The sequence below is a fragment of the Amphiura filiformis genome, chromosome 7 (genome assembly GCF_039555335.1).
Source record: "Amphiura filiformis chromosome 7, Afil_fr2py, whole genome shotgun sequence".
In the NCBI taxonomy this organism is placed as follows: domain Eukaryota; kingdom Metazoa; phylum Echinodermata; class Ophiuroidea; order Amphilepidida; family Amphiuridae; genus Amphiura; species Amphiura filiformis.
In genome coordinates, this window is record NC_092634.1 from 8,925,289 (window position 1) to 8,941,867 (window position 16,579).

General features: G+C 38.2%; 1 protein-coding gene across 2 annotated transcripts in view; it reads left to right on the plus strand.

Moving 5' to 3' along the window:
- Positions 1–1,657: 1,657 nt before the first annotated feature.
- Positions 1,658–16,579, plus strand: part of LOC140156248 (uncharacterized) — a 28,287-nt gene continuing 13,365 nt past the window's right edge. Inside the window, exons 1-6 of one of the 2 annotated variants that reach the window (XM_072179245.1) lie at positions 1,658–2,034; positions 2,847–3,131; positions 4,223–4,299; positions 5,643–5,826; positions 6,387–6,489; positions 7,386–8,159. In XM_072179245.1, the coding sequence (XP_072035346.1) occupies positions 1,716–2,034; positions 2,847–3,131; positions 4,223–4,299; positions 5,643–5,826; positions 6,387–6,489; positions 7,386–7,659 (1,242 nt within the window). In that variant the 5' untranslated portion in view covers positions 1,658–1,715 and the 3' untranslated portion in view covers positions 7,660–8,159. Of the gene's footprint in view, positions 2,035–2,846; positions 3,132–4,222; positions 4,300–5,642; positions 5,827–6,386; positions 6,490–7,385; positions 8,160–16,579 lie in introns of those variants that run through there. The other variant, XM_072179244.1, reaches the window with a different exon arrangement.

Consider the following 16,579-nt stretch of genomic DNA (forward strand, 5'->3'; position numbering starts at 1 on the left):
TACATGGTGTACAATTAAGATTTTTTATTGTAGGATCGGTCTTAAAAAATAGTATGATTTAAATACGCATGCAGGTGTGTCGTTCAGACTACAACAGTGTCATCGTAGGTGACTTTTTAGTTAGGCTGTTTTAAATCCTTGATCCAGGAGACGCACTGTGCAATGTTCGATGTTTTTTGATATTTTTATTTTGAGAAAAAAAATCTGATTTTCGCCGAATTTTTCGGGAAAAAATTAAAAAAAATTTTTTGGCCTTATCACCATCGTCCAGCCGCACTGTGTAATATATTGGAGAAATCCTACATTCTTTTATAGGAAATACACCAAATTTGGCACAGATGTAGAGCTTACAATGCTAAATAATTCTTGATATGGGATTAAGTGAAACTTTTCAATATGCATGACATCAGATATTTTATAGGTTAAAAAACATACTTTTTATGTGATTTTTACCCCAATTTTTACCCAAAAATGTCATTATTACAGAGGATATAACTTCCTCAAGGATCCTCCGCAGTAAATTTTAATCTTCTTCGTCACGTAGCTGCGGGTTTGCCAATATACTGTGGACATAAATGCATGCTGTGACACTAAGGACGAACCTTCTCTATACTTTTATGAAAAATCCATCTCTGCCGGCATTTCAAATGATGAAACTCACACACCGCAGTAATTGGCTTCAAAACTGCCGCCAAAGAAAGACTAGTTTAAGGTCACTTAAGCATAACAAATCCTTTATTCCATGAAAGGATTGCTTCGTAACATCATAAATAAACGATCGACTATTAGCATGATTAGTAGAAGTAAGAACAGGACACAACAAATATACTGCATAACATTTTCCAAATAACTTTGTGCTGAACGCTTAGTAATTTTACAGATTTTCAAAATAGCATGCTTTGTCAAAACTTGTCAAAAACATTTTTACACAATCCTCTCCAACCTTTACTAGAAACGTCCAATTTTTAAAATCTAAAAAATCTGAGAATAGCTAAATATATGTCACGAGCTTAAAATGCAAAACAATATGACCAATAGAAATGCCGTTCATATCTCAAAAATTCTATCTTTTCGGCTATAAATCATTCTGGGACACCCTGTATTGACTTTAAGATATAACCAAACAAAGGAAATAATAAATAAAATAAAAAATACCCTGAAAATTTATGCATGGATTTTTAGCAAAATATTGGCAAAAATTACATATTAATGAGCTTCTCCACCAGTCATTTCACTTAAGTTTTTGGGATAGCTTGGGATACCTTTTAACTTTTTCAGTGATTTTAGTATATTGATGGTGGGTTTTTAGTGGAGGCCAATGCCCCCAATTGGTCGCATCAAATTGCCCCTATATACTGATGGATTACAAAATTAGTATTAAAAGTATGTATAGAGAGTTTTATATTCAGCATCCTATGCGTGGTAGAACTTTGACCAATAAGGTATCGAGCTTTTCCCAACGCAACAAATAGCGCGCTACATCATTGGCTAAAAACTATAAATCGCTATCGCTCAGCAATGTAGTATGAACTCAGCTTTACTCATCTAAATCTAAGGTAACATAAAGCATGCAGAAGGTCAAGCTATAAATTGGTTCTCTGACCTGTAGCTGGTTGCCAAGATTTATTTACATGCACCTCTGCATTTCGGTGTCAACTAATCTAAAGAAATAATATTTCACCCACACATGGGATCTCATTACACATGGTTTATTCATGGGCGTTGTTTTTCTAAATCTTTCTCATCAAACGCCTTTTACCATCCGGAAATCAAGACGGCTGTATTTATTGTGTGTAACTGTATTTAAAATCTACCACAAAATGATGACATTCGGCTGCAGTGCATATATACATGCTATATTTATCATTTTCTTACGCGTTTTACAAGTTCACGGTCACGATGGTTGGTGCTTTGGGCTTCCTCCGAAGCCAATTAATACCCAGTCTCCTCAAAGTTCAATCCCTGCTGCTACGATGGAGACATATACTACTATGATTATGGAGAATATTACTATTGAAGAACCACCTGTGCCTGGTAAGTCAGTGGTATAATTTTCAGGTTTGGAGTATTCATGGTATTATTTAAGCATTAGATACTTTAAATTTTATTAACAAAATAGCATTCCTTTAATATCTTAGCAATAAGGGCTGTAGGATCCATTTTTGCAGACCTAAAATGGTTTAGATAAATTGAGCAGGAAATTTGCACAGCGTTTACTTTTGTTTTCCAGTGCTAAAAAGGTGCCTTATGAATGTGTGCCAACAATCGCTTGTTTCCCCCTTTCGGCTTGCCAAAAATTGCACGCCCCTTCCTTTTGGCTTGCCAACCCCCACCCCACCCCACCCCCATTTTACCCTCCCCTGGCTCATAATTATTGCACAGCCCCTTTTTTAGAATGATTTTTTTTGTTTTACTTTACTATGCAATTTGCCAATTAAAATGTTACCATGGATACAGTGATGCTGTCCGTTTTTGAAATTGTCTCGGGCCGGGGGGGGGTCCATGTACCTCGAGTGGGGATTTGTTTTTTGTTCTAGATTTAGTATTGGGATTATAAGATTGTATCTGCAAAATACTAGAGTGATCCAATGTAGCATTAACATTTGAAGCATTTGAAAATTCTTATTTACATTGACGTCTGTGTATTAATTAGTCATTAATTAGCCATTATAGAACAAAAGGATTTTAACCCAAAAATGGTGTAATTAAAAATAGAGAATGGTAATACCTAAAACATATCAAAAAATAATTTTTGACCAATTTTACCCGATTCTGGAAATTGGACCAGTATGAAAGCAAAAACTTTCAATTTAAACTTGATTCTCTATTTTCTTTTCATTACGCAGATTCAGGATATCGAGAATTGATATGTCCCGTATCTAGGTCAGGACAGCCATGGACTCAGCTACAATCAGACACAGGATCAACCACAGCTTCCATACCTAAAGACGACCTATTACCAAATGGATTCAACTGGGATGAGCTGACTGGTCCTGTGTTCTCTTCCAACGTTCAGGAAAGTTCCGATTCCGCTTCTTATCTATTCCCTAGAGGCAGAACAGTGGTTTCGTTCAGTACTACAGATGATTCAGGGAAGATGCAGACGTGTACATTTAACGTACATGTTAATTGTACGTATTAAAAAAAAATTCTGGGGGGGCTTTGGGGCGCGAGCCCCGGGGTAGAAGCAGGGGCGGAAGAAGAAGGACGACAAGAAGGATGGATTATAAAAGAAAAAGGGCGGGACACTGCAGAAGCGGAGGCAAGTAGAATTATTAATGAAAGAAGGGCGGAAATAAAAATAATGCTGGCTGGAAAAAATGAGTCAACCTTTTCGGGCTGTTGATGAAGGGGGCGGCAAGATTGACCTTTTCTGCAGCCCCGGGGTCGAAGCGGCCACGGTACGCCACTGTAAATTATTTAAGACATTGCTATAATTTGCTATTCTGATCAATTGTGGATAAATAGTTTGTGTCAATTTATTATTAATATTGTATTTTAAATTTCTACCATGAAATTTAGTTTTTCTTTCAATTCATGGAAATCTGTGGTACTTTTCACCGCAAGACACAGTACGTTTATGGGAATATGTATATAATTGAGAAAGGTAGGCCCCTATGCCGACCACATCCCTAAGGCCCATGCAAGGTTCATCGCCTACACGGTATCACAATGCAAGTGGGATTTATGGTTTTTCATCATTACTATAGCATGATATTACAAATAATGTGGGAGAATGTTGAATGGCAAATGAAATTTTATGTCAATTCACAAATGATTTATTTTGACTGATTCACATTTATGAAAATGGAATGCGTAAGTTGTAATCAAACTTCATACAAGTCACATCATGTGAAAAACACTCTAAGTATGCCTATATAAAATAAATAAATGTATAAACAAACATGTTTAATTGTTATATTGTTTTAACCTCTTGGAAAGGGTGGTCCAAATTTTTTTGTATGTCTAAAGGGGGGGGTCAAAAGTGTCAGGTATTCTGGAGGGGGTCAAAAGTTTTGATTCCCACCAAAGTATTCTTGAACACTCCTTTAATTACTGTAAGTTTTTTAAAATTAAAAACGAACATAATGTTATCAGTGAAAACAAACATTTTGTGGAAAACAAGAAAATATTCTTGTTTGAAATCGCTCAGTATTCATATAATTGTCGATATTGTAAGAGGTTTGTAATAATTGATCCATTTTTGTTTTGCACACTACAGTGATCGCTCTACTTAAGGCTAAGTCTACATCTCTGCTGATATCATGGATTCCATACCAGCCAGCCAGCGAATACTATGTAAGTGCATTCTCGTCGAAGTGACGTATGGTCGGATTAACTACCATAGCAATAGATGAAAACAATTTTTGACTATATCGCCCTGCACTACAACGTTCACGCGGTACCTATGCACTGAACCATATTATTCTGATCACTCGCACCTGTAAGATAAGTATCTTTGAAAAGACCGGTATTGTTTTCAATCAATGATTGCAGACATACACAGGTGATGAGTGCAACCTGCTTGTAGTGCAGGGCGTCAGGGCGATATAGTCAAAATTGTTTTAACCTATAGCTATGGTAGTTAATCCAATTTATTACGTCACTTCGACAGCGAATATAAAGGAGATACAGGACAGATATATAAAGGTTCCTACAATGTGTTCATGGTGTATAATTAGCAGGCCACTCCTTTTTGAAACTAGAAACTTTGGGACCAAACTACTTTAAATTATCAGCATACATTTTGTGGGTGGTTTGATACATTCATGTTACGTATGAATTATTCTGAAGAACAAGGAATCAAGCGCTTAAAAGCTAAAGAAGGCAGCATACTGCATATCAATTTCTAACGGCGTTTTATAAGCAAATCAAACTGACGCAATAAAGCAGAAATGTCCGAAAAACTTTCAGTATAACTTTGTATAACTGTATTTTAAAGATATTATGTTGTTATAGCGTAATATAGGAAAAACAACAGCTTAACAGCATGTAAGCACCGTTGAAACAAGACCCCCGGGGGGGGGGGGTGGTACTCAAGTTTGGTTTTGGTAGGGACGTGCCGCTGAGAATTTGAAAGTGGACCCATAAATATACCAATTTTTCAAGAAATTTGGACCCATTTATATACCAAAGGTCAAAATTTTCGGCCAAATTTAACCCAAATTGTCTTAGTTTTTACAAATTTTCCCAAAATGTTGGGAAAATTTTGAAAATTTTGGCTAGATTAAGGAAAAATTGGGCTATTTTCCGAAAAAATTGAGAAAATTTTGAAAAAAGGACCCATTTATATACCAAAATAGGCTTTGAAAAAGGGGTCATTGATATACCAAAAGGCTGAAAATGCTACCCATATTTGCGGCACGTCCCCGTATGGTCATTTGTACTGAGAACCCCCCCCCCCGGGAACAAAACGAGCCAAAAATGCAGTAAGAAGTTAGCAAGAGTCTTCCAATTCACTGACGGTCTGTGAATTCAGAGCAGTCTTTGATTCACACCGCCCCCGAACTGATCTGCTATTTTTGTATGTCTTTCCTGGTGAGCATACCCGTATGGTCATTTGTGTTGAGTGCACCCCGCGTTTTGCGTCACAAAATTGATTATTTTCTTGACTGTATCGTTTTGTTTAATATTTTTTTCAGATACGATACCATCCCGATTACAGTGATCATGATACACAAGTTGAACACGTACCTTCATCCATAAGTAAAATAGAACTTACCAACCTAGATACAAACACTATGTATAGAATTGAAATTGAAGCGAAAAATTCAACGTCATCTTCTGTTTGTACCCTTGACATTGCAGAGATGGAAACGATATCAGGTCAGTAGAAAACTTTATGTTTACTATTAAAGCAGTGAACTTAATTTCCGTTTGATCGTGGATGGTAACATTTTTGAGATATGGGCTGTAGTGTCGAGAGGCACAGCGTATAGCCCTACATAATGATGTAGAAGCTTTTTAGGCCTCACATAAATGTTTCGTTCCTACCTCTTTACTTAGTTCTGGTTACACTTTATTGACCCTTTGCACGGTCATTTCAAAACGAGATTCTATCCGCAAAGTGCGTGTTGAGTGGGCGTACGCCTGCCAAAAGTGTCTGTAATTACAGCATACGCTTTGCAAAAGCATTCTTGCGCGTTGCTAGAAAAGCGCGAGAATTTAAAATGCACGTTTTGCGCTTGCGTTTACAGGAAGAACCTCGTTTTTGTTTCAAGATGAAGTTGATTGTTGCTTGTTGCACTGACGAACTACGCACTGAAAATTGTTCTTTTTTTAAATACTAAAGCCCCCTTTGCAAGCAGGTGAATATATAACACCATTGTGATGTGAGTGTAAAATAATGACTTAATTTATGTGTCATTTCACCCTCATTTATTTAGCTGCTTCATCTTCAAGAGTCACAACAGCACTCATCATAGTGTGCTGCATACTTGCAATATTGGTGATTGTACTACTCATTCTTCTATGCCTAGTCTTCTGTTGGTAAGTAGCCTACACCTATTATACGAGAAATACTCGGTTTCCATATTTAAAAAGTTTTACTTGTCATTCTTAAACACTTGAGAACGTTCCTGCACTTGGTTCTTACCCGTGTGATATGACACGATACCACACACTTTAACGCGTGCCTGTCGACGCGATACTCGCACGCGCTATTTGAACCAATCGGAGGTGCATAGCAACAACGGGACTGATCGATCTTAAGCCTTGTAGGATTTAATAAAATGTAGGATTTAATTCGATTAAAAGTTGGTGTACTTATGACTAATACATTTATTTGTATTGAAGTGTTTAAGAATGAGAATTATTGTATTTAGCCGCTGTTGTGCATCTATCGTCTCATATAACACGCGACATCATTATTTTGGCGTAAAACAACTCTACTTAAAATAACGATGTCGTCCGTGTTATATGAGACGATAGATGCACTCCAGTGGCTAAAAACAATACATGTATTCTGTAATTAAACAATAGGATGACCATGACTTCGTCTCAAATGGCACAACATGCATGAGTCATGAGACCCATATTTGCAATAAACGATGTCTTGAAAAGTTTTATCAGTGCTTATCAATATTGAACACTACTACATTCACTTTTTGTTTTGTTTTGGTTCTTCATACAATACTACTACTGTCAATCCGCACATGCACTATTCCTGTAAACAATTTTGTCATATGTCTCGAAAACTGTTTTAAGCGCGCTTCAAGTACTATTATAATTGCTTTTTATTTTTTTGCAAAAAAATCAGTGTAAAACGGTAGATTAGCTACACTGTAATGGTTGATATATATATATAATACGGGGGCCTCCCTCGCCGACAAGTGATTATACCCGATTTATATTCATTTTCAATGGTATTTTCTTTTCATTTACAGTTTCAAACGTCGTCAACAGGTCACTATAGATAATACAGCGAATGGTCACGTAGAGCATCACAACCCTGGATACCTTGCTAATGATGATAACGATAAACCTCAACGCTCAGACATAGAGCATCACAACCCTGGATATCTTGCTGATGATGACAATAAACGTAAACGTCCATTGAGCCAAACCAGTCATGCCTACGTATATATAAGTCCTGAACATTCCCCAACCTCAAAAGAAGGTCCAATCGAGTTGTCTGCATCTGCAGACGTGCAAAAGTGACAGGTTGTTGAAGGGCTCAGATAGCGACGTTTGCAGTGTATTTTTTTTTTTTTGTGCAAATGTTCATGAACACTACATACTTAATACTGTCAACATTAACAAATCATCTTTAGGGTGTGACAATGAATCTAAGATGAGAATACAGAAGCATGCTAAGTCTCTTAAAACCTGGGTTAAGTCTCTTTAAAACGAGGGCGGCAATGACGAAGTTCTACGATGCCAAAATTTGATAACTAGAGTGCACTGTTTACGTATCACCATAGATATCGAAAGATTGAATATTTTGACATAACAACTTAAACTAGCAGATTGAAAGTCAGTTATACGATGACTAAACCAAACTCATCCATTATATTGACAGATTGACAGAATCTATTCAAACTCTTCGGTGAAGGTTAATTTTTTGACTTGACAATTGTTTTTAAATTTCTTCGGAATATCACAAGCCTTATATTTATTGCAAACAATGAACCTTATATAATAATACTATTATGAAGCTAAAGTAAGGAATTAGTCAAAGGAAATTTATTTTGATTTATATCAATTAATACATAAATCTTACCAGAGTTACATTACAGCATAATTGAATATTTTTTACGTGCACGACATGACAACAGCTCCCTGATAACACAAAGAGGTTGGCCCGACGTCGGGTATTGGTCGGCGAAGTCGGCAAGGGGTCAGGGTCCTGCTGAAGTAGTCGGGCGGACATCGGCCCTACGTCACTAAGTGAACGTCGCGTCGGCCTGCTGACTTTGGGGCGACGTCCGTTGAGGTCGGCCCCACGTCACTACTAAGTGAATGTCGGCCCGCTGACTTTGGGGCGACGTCGGGTTGAGGTCGGTGAAATTCATCAAATCTTTGATGTTGGGCCAATGTTATTAATCCAATTTTTTTATTTTTACATGTATATTACTTTATAAAGAAAACAAATCAACAAATTAAGTAAATGTTATCAATATTTACAGTAAATTTGATCAATATCCTTTAAATAATACACTTTAGCAGGTTTAGCCATCAAAATATTGCTTATATTAACTTAAAACACTTCATTAAATATAGAAACCTCGGTAGCTCAGTCGGTAGAGCACCAGATTTATAAACCGAAGGTCCCTGGTTCGAATCCCGATAGGTCCAGTAAGTGACTTGTGAAAATTAAGCTAGGAAATTTGTGTTCGTTGTAAATTAGAGAGTAGGTAAGTGTAAGACTCGGTGTAAGCAGAGTATACGCTACTAAATAATATTTTTGATTTTTTTTTCATGATTTTTCGTCTCATTGGGCTAACTTGCCAATCGTTGGATCGACGTTGGATAACGTAGTTCCAAGGTCGGTCCGACGTTGTTGAAGTCGGGTTAGGGTCGGCACCGGCTTTTAAGCAGTCGGCATTACGTCGGCCGGTGGTTGAACCGAAGTCGGGCCGTCCTCGTCGGCAGGACATATACCCAATGAGCAGCCGACATCTGAGCCGACGTTCAGCCACCGTCCATGGCGACCAATACCCGACGTCGGGCCAACCTCTTTGTGTTATCAGGGAGACTATTCGCTGTCATGTTGAACAACCTAAACAAAACACCAGGACACGAGATGATTGCGTCCGCACGGTTGTGAGAACCACCAAAGAGTGAAGTTTTTTCTAAGCATGGGCAATAACGTCAATCCACTTAAATGTGCAAGTTGTATTTTTATTACAATGTTTCTCATTGAATTTTGTTTTAAATACATGTAATTCGCATTTGTCGCTGTCCTGATATGATATTTTCCGGTGATACCTTACATTATTGTTATTCAATAAACGGCTTAGTTACAATCGCAAATTTCCAATTTGCGAGTGTTCTGTTTTTGGTCAGTTCTTACAATCGCAAATTTCCAATTTGCGAGTGTTCTGTTTTTGGTCAGTTCTTCTTTCTTTCTTTCTTTCTTTACAAGACGGCAGACCTGCCGTCTTGTTCTGTTTCTTACTGGTTCTTTCTTTCTTTCTTCTGGCAACATATGACATTTCGCCCTAGCTCTGTTATGCTTTGACCGATTTTGACCATACTTGGTCACAATGATATTGAACTCCATTTGACCTTTGACCTGCTCACAATGGCAAAAATGTGATTTTTACTCTAAAATGCATCTTCTTCCACAAATAACATGTGATGGTGATATGCTTTAGTCATTTGACTTGGCTTTGGTCGGTGTTTATAGATTGTTCACAGATAAGGGGTCAAAGGTCATTAAGGGAGTCATTTCCGGTCTGAAAGCTAAAAATATTCAAAAAATCACTGTTTTTACAAATTACATAGCAGAGTGTTGTCATTAGCACACATGCATTACTACTAACCAGGGTCTTTGGGGTGCCTACAGTTTCGGGGTCAAAGGTCATTAAGGGGTCGCTTCCGGTCAAAACCAAAAATCATCAAATATGTTCATTTTTTTTTATCTCAAAACGTAACCAGACCAGAGTGACATAAACTTTATATATGCATTAGTGTTACTCGAGGTATGCACGGTATTTTTATTTTTTTGGTCTAAGTTCATTTAGACGTCATTTCCGGTTTTAAGCTAAATAACTTTAAGAATTTTTATCTCCATAACTAAGCATAGTAGATTTTTTTAATTTAAACTGTAACAATGCATTTTCTCGGTGTATATAAAGTTTTTTTTTTATATTGGGGTCAAAGGTCATTAAGGAGGTCAAAACGTCAAATTTGCAAAAAAAAATGTTTAAAACTACGGGAAAGTAGCTGTATATCAGTCTATGGAAGACGGATAAAGCCCCTACATGCTGCAGTGATGCACCATTAATGGTGTGAGATGTCCATAATAGCCTTGACCCAAAAAGTCAAAGTTTAAGGTCAAAGTTCAAAAGTTGAAAATCCATATACAAGTTCCGATTGAGCTGGAAATCACCAGAAATGTTCCTTATGGCATCCTAAGCATAATGCAAGTGCAGTTAACCACATCCGCGACACAGGGGTCAAGTTATAGGGGTCAAAGGTCACAATTTTTAATCGACCGACATGCTTGGATGAAGCTGAAAATTAATATAAATGTTCCTTGTGACACTCTGAACACAAGGAAAATACATTTAATGACATTTGTGACCCAGGGTAGGGGTCAAAGGTCATCTAAGGTCATTTCTGACACACGGTAAAATGTTTAAAATTGCGAATGACATGTTACAGTGATGTGGGGATGTCTATTATAACCTCGACCCAAAAGGTCAAAGTTTGGGGTCAAAGTTCATTCAGCCATCTGACCTTCATGCCGTCTTGTGTTTGTTGTCTGCGGACAACTAGTTCTTTCTTTCTTTCTTCTGTCAAACTTTTAACGAGCCATCGTAGCCATATGCTTTAAGCCAATGTGACCATATTTGGTCACAAGGACCATTGGGCGGGGGCACAAATGTTACATGACCAACTCGGGGTCAAAGGTCATCCAAAGGTCATTATGGCCAAAATGTGATTTTCACTAAAAATGCTTCTTCTTCCACAAATTACATAACACAATGTCGTCACTTGCATACCTGCATCGCCTTTAGCCAGTGTCTAAAAGTTGTACAAAGAATCGGGGTCAAAGGTCATTAAGGGGGTAAAATCTTACAAATGCATTATCTCAACATCCGTAAGGGGTATGGGCTTCAAACTCAGTGGCAATAAATCTCATGATCAGGGGAACATTTTACAGGGGTCAGGTCAAAGGTCATGCAGAGGTCAAATTTAAGAAATGCATTTTCTGTACATCTGTAATGGGTACGGGACTCAAACTCTGTGACAACAAACTTAATGACCAGGGAATATTTTGGAACACTTTGCAGGGGTCAGGTCAAAGGTTATCTGGGGTCAAATCTTATAATTTCCTTTTCTGGACATCTGTAAGGGGTATGGGGCTCAAACTCAGTGACAACAAATCTCATGACCAGGGGAACATTTTGCAGGGGTCAGGTCAAAGGTCAAATTTTAGAAATGCATTTTGTGGACATCTGTAAGGGGTACGAGGCTCAAACTCGGTGACAACAAACTTAATGACCAGGGGGAATATGTTGGAACACTTTGCAAGGGTCAGGTCAAAGGTTATCTGGGGTCAAATCTTATACCGTAATTTCATTGTCTGTAAGGGGTATGGGGGCTTAATTTCAGTGACAACAAACCTCGTGATTTGGGAAACATTAAGGTCAAAGGTCAGGTCAAACGGCCATTAAAGGGTTACATGCCTTGCGATTGTCTGCGCTCTGTGAGCGCAAATTATCTCTAGTTCTTTCTTTCTTCTGTCAAACTTTTAACAAGCCATCGTAGCCATATGCTTTAGGCCAATGTGACCATATTTGGTCACAAGGACCATTGGGTGGGGGCACAACTGTTACATGACGAACTCGGGGTCAAAGGTCATCCAAAGGTCATTATGGCCAAAATGAGATTTTCACTAAAAATGCTTCTTCTTCCACAAATTACATAACACAATGTTGTCACTTGCATATCTGTATCGCCTTTAGCCAGTGTCTAAAAGTTGTACAAAGAATTGGGGTCAAAGGTCATTAAGGGGGTAAAATCTTACAATTGCAATAAAATCTTACAATTGCAATATCTCAAGGGGTATGTGGCTCAAACTCGGTGACAACAAATCTCATGACCAGGGGAACATTTTACAGGGGTCAGGTCAATGGTCATGCAGAGGTCAAATTTTAGAAATGCATTTTCTGTACATCTGTAAGGGGTACGGGACTCAAACTCTGTGACAACAAACTTAATGACCAGGGGAATATTTTGGAACACTTTGCTGGGGTCAGGTCAAAGGTAATCTGGGGTCAAATCTTATAATTTCCTTTTCTGGACATCTGTAAGGGGTATGGGGCTCAAACTCAGTGACAACAAATCTCATGACCAGGGGAACATTTTGCAGGGGTCAGGTCAAATGTCGTGCGGAGGTCAAATTTTAGAAATGCATTTTGTGGACATCTGTAAGGGGTACGAGGCCCAAACTGTGACAACAAACTTAATGACCAGGGGAATTTTTTGGAACACTTCTTCTACCACATATTATATAGTACAATGATATCATTTGCATATATGCATCAGCTATACTACACGCCTATAACTTGCATACAGAATTGGGGTCAAAGGTCATTAAAGGGGTAAAATCCTACAATATTGCATTATCTGGACATCTGTAAGGGGTATGGGGCTCAAACTCGGTGACAACAAATCTCATGACCAGGGGACCATTTTGCAGGGGTCAGGTCAAAGGTCATGCAGAGGTCAAATTTTAGAAATGCATTTCCTGGACATCTGTAAGGGGTATGGGGCTCAAACTTGGTGACAACAAACTTAATGATCAGGGGAACACTTTGCAGGGGTCAGGTCAAAGGTTATCTGGGGTCAAATCTTATAATTTCCTTTTCTGGACATCTGTAAGGGGTATGGGGCTCAAACTCAGTGACAACAAATCTCATGACCAGGGGAACATTTTACAGGGGTCAGGTCAAAGGTCATGCAGAGGTCAAATTTTAGAAATGCATTTTTGGACATCTGTAAGGGGTACGAGGCCCAAACTCGGTGACAACAAACTTAATGATCAGGGGGAATATGTTTTTTTCTGGATATCTGTAAGGGGTTTGGGGCTCAAACTCAGTGACAACAAATCTCATGAACAGGGGAACATTTTGCAGAGGTCAGGGCAAAGGTCATACAGAGGTCAAATCTTAGAAATGAATTTTCTGGACATCTATAAGGCGTACGGGGCTCAAACTCGGTGACAACAAACTAGATGAACAGGGGAACATTTTTGGAACATTTGGAAGGGTCAGGTTAAAGGTCATCTGGGGTCAAATCCTAAAATAGCATTTTCTGAACATCTGTAAGAAGTACGGGACTCAAACTCGGTGACAACAAACCTCATGACCAGGGGAACATTTTGCAGGGGTCAGATACCTCCACAACACCAACACGCCCCAGCTAGGTTTGTGGTCTATGACCACCATTTGCCACTAGTTTATTATTTATAATGATAACATTATTACAATAATAAGTTAATTATTAATGATTACAGCAATTTTCCCGATATGTCAGATGTCAAAGTGTTAAAAAAAAAAAACACCGGAAGTTACAATGGCGATTGGGCTTATTAGTTTTCATCAAATCTGTAATTTATTCCATCTGTTTGTAATCATCCATTATATTCCTCTGGCTTTCCTGCAGCTGATCAGTATCTGCTCAAGCAACTCAAACAAACAATAGATAGGATACGAAAAAGCCTCAGCCGTTTTGGCACCGTGTCATTCAGGCCCGTCAATCCATCCTGTGACTCAGGGGCGTAGCCAGTCCAGTGAGAGGAGAGGAGGGTGGGGGACTCAAATGTGTGTCCCCTTTTGTCAACCTTTTGTCCCAACTTTAATAATTTTAATGACACTTCACTGTTTACCGTCCCCATCTTATTCTTGAAATTTTTTTTCGGGGATTCCCCGTCTCTCCCCTGGCTACGCCACTGCTGTGACTGAACAATAGAAATTTACGCAAATTTTTGGACTATCCATTGTTAACGGGTTACAACAAATTTTAACCGATCCACTATACCATTTTCACCTGATGTGACAGTTTCGTCATTGCGTTGAGGCAGCTGTTTAGCGCGAGCATTTATGCGATGGCTTTAAAGGGCAGGTCTATTGCAAAAACAACATCATATCATTGTCAAGCTAATATTATACAATGAAAATGACTCCTTTTTTGAGAAAATAAGACGTTTGAAATTTATATTCCACAAAAACCAACTTAAGCGGTGAGTTCCTTCGAACGAGACAGATTTGGCCTAGAAAAAAAGTGACGTCATGAAATGAGATGTGCCCGCTTTGAGAAAAGGGACTATAAAGGCTCTCAATGGACAGAACGTATACTGTTGTTGTTCACAGAAAAAAAAAACCTCTAAAAAGTATTACAAATTTAATGGTTTTAAACATATGGATAAAATCAGCCGCTTCTTTTTTTATATATTAGTAAATTGTGGTATTACAATTCATATGTATATCAATATCATGAGAAATATTAGGCCTAAAAAATAAATAAATAATTTGAGCTTAGAATTTCATCGTGATCATCTGAGACTAGCATATAAACCGCAGTAAGTCCACAAACTCATGTATCTGATTTCCCTGTGCGATATCAGTTGGATGAAATATTACAAAGCAAACGCAAAAACAATACTGTGTGGGCTTTGTTTCCGAAATGAGAACAATGGTCTGTATATTGTTATGCAGCATTGTTATGGTAAATAATAGTACAACTTATTGTTGCTAATGTCAAACTTGTCACACAATTAAATGAGAGCATGATTTTATTTTTTCGCTTCATTTACCTACGTCATAGCCCGCTGCCTTGAAAATTAATTTCGCTTTAAACGGGGGACGAACACGCACGAGCCCGACTTTACCCACACAATTTCTCTTTTTTCAGGAGAAATACGCATAAAAAATTGCAACGAGTGTCAACTTGTAATGTCATAATTATGTTTTTGCAATATACCTGACCTTTAAGCGAGCGTGTGTATACGCCAGAGCTTTGAGCGAACACTAGCGATCTCAAGCTGCGCCCAATTAAATACGCACTGATGTCACTGCCACATCGGGGTGGAAATGGTATAGCTGCATGTATAAGTCAAGTCAAGTTAAGTAAAACTTTATTAATCCACAAGGGAAATTACACTCATGAGTGCTCATACATACAAAACACATAATTACAACAAAATATCATATCATATCAAAAACACAGTGAAAAAGATGAAGCTCTGTCAATTAGGCCTACGTGTTACTAAGAACGGCGCCCCGAGTGTAGTTAGAGTTATGAAGTCTAATAGCTTGTGGAACGAAGGAGGAAAGATACCGGTTTGTCAAGGCAAAGGACAAGCGCATCCGACCAGATCTGGGTATCAGCTGACATGAGAAACGATCGTGGAGTGGATAACCAGAGTCATCCATCACATCAGTCAACTTCTTACTCAACAGATCAGCATAAACAGCTTCGAGGTCCCGCCTTGACACACCTATGATCCTTCCAGCTTCATTCTATCAATTTTGTCCCTATCCCCTTTTGCAGCATTCCCTCCCCAACATAATAAACAATATCTCCAGACACTTTCAATAACGGAATCATAAAACAGAGCAATTATTTTTACATCAACATTAAAGTAGTTCAGTTTTCTGAGACAATACATTCTGGAGTTCAGTCTTTTGATCAAGTAATCTACATGTGCATGCCAATTGAGTTTGTCATCAATCATAGTGCCAAGATATTTATATAAGGACACACGCTCCACATTACTACCCTTCACCACTATAGGGCTTGGAGTTGTACTTGACGTCCTAAAATCAATAATCATTTCCTTAGTTTGGGAAACGTTTAATTCCAGGTAATTGGCATCACAGTATTTTACAAAATCAGCAAACTGTTGATGGTAGACAGAATCATTATCATTTGTAATTAAAGCAATGATAGCAGTATCGTCAGCAAATTTAATTAAAGGACATGAAGGTTCTCCAGATCTACAATCAGATGTATATAGCGTAAATAAAAACGGCGCTAAGACTGTACCCTGTGGGGCACCAGTATTGGAATGGAGAACATTGGATAGTGTACCATTACATGATATTTTGACATATTTTGAGCGATCAGTTAGATAATCTAAAATCCAAGCCAGAAAAGAACATGGGACATTTTTATACGAGATATCCTATCTGTTCACCGCCCACATCGCTGAAGGGGAGGCTCCCAATGGTGTATTTTGTTTTGTTTACCGGTAGCCTATATCATTTACATTCGGCAGTGTGTCAATTACAATTCCCCCCCCCAAAAAAAAATCGCGAGGGGGGGGGGGTAATGTGAATATGTGAATGTGCTTTTGTTATTAAGTATTTCTCACCTCAAATTTCTGATGAACGGTCCCTTATTT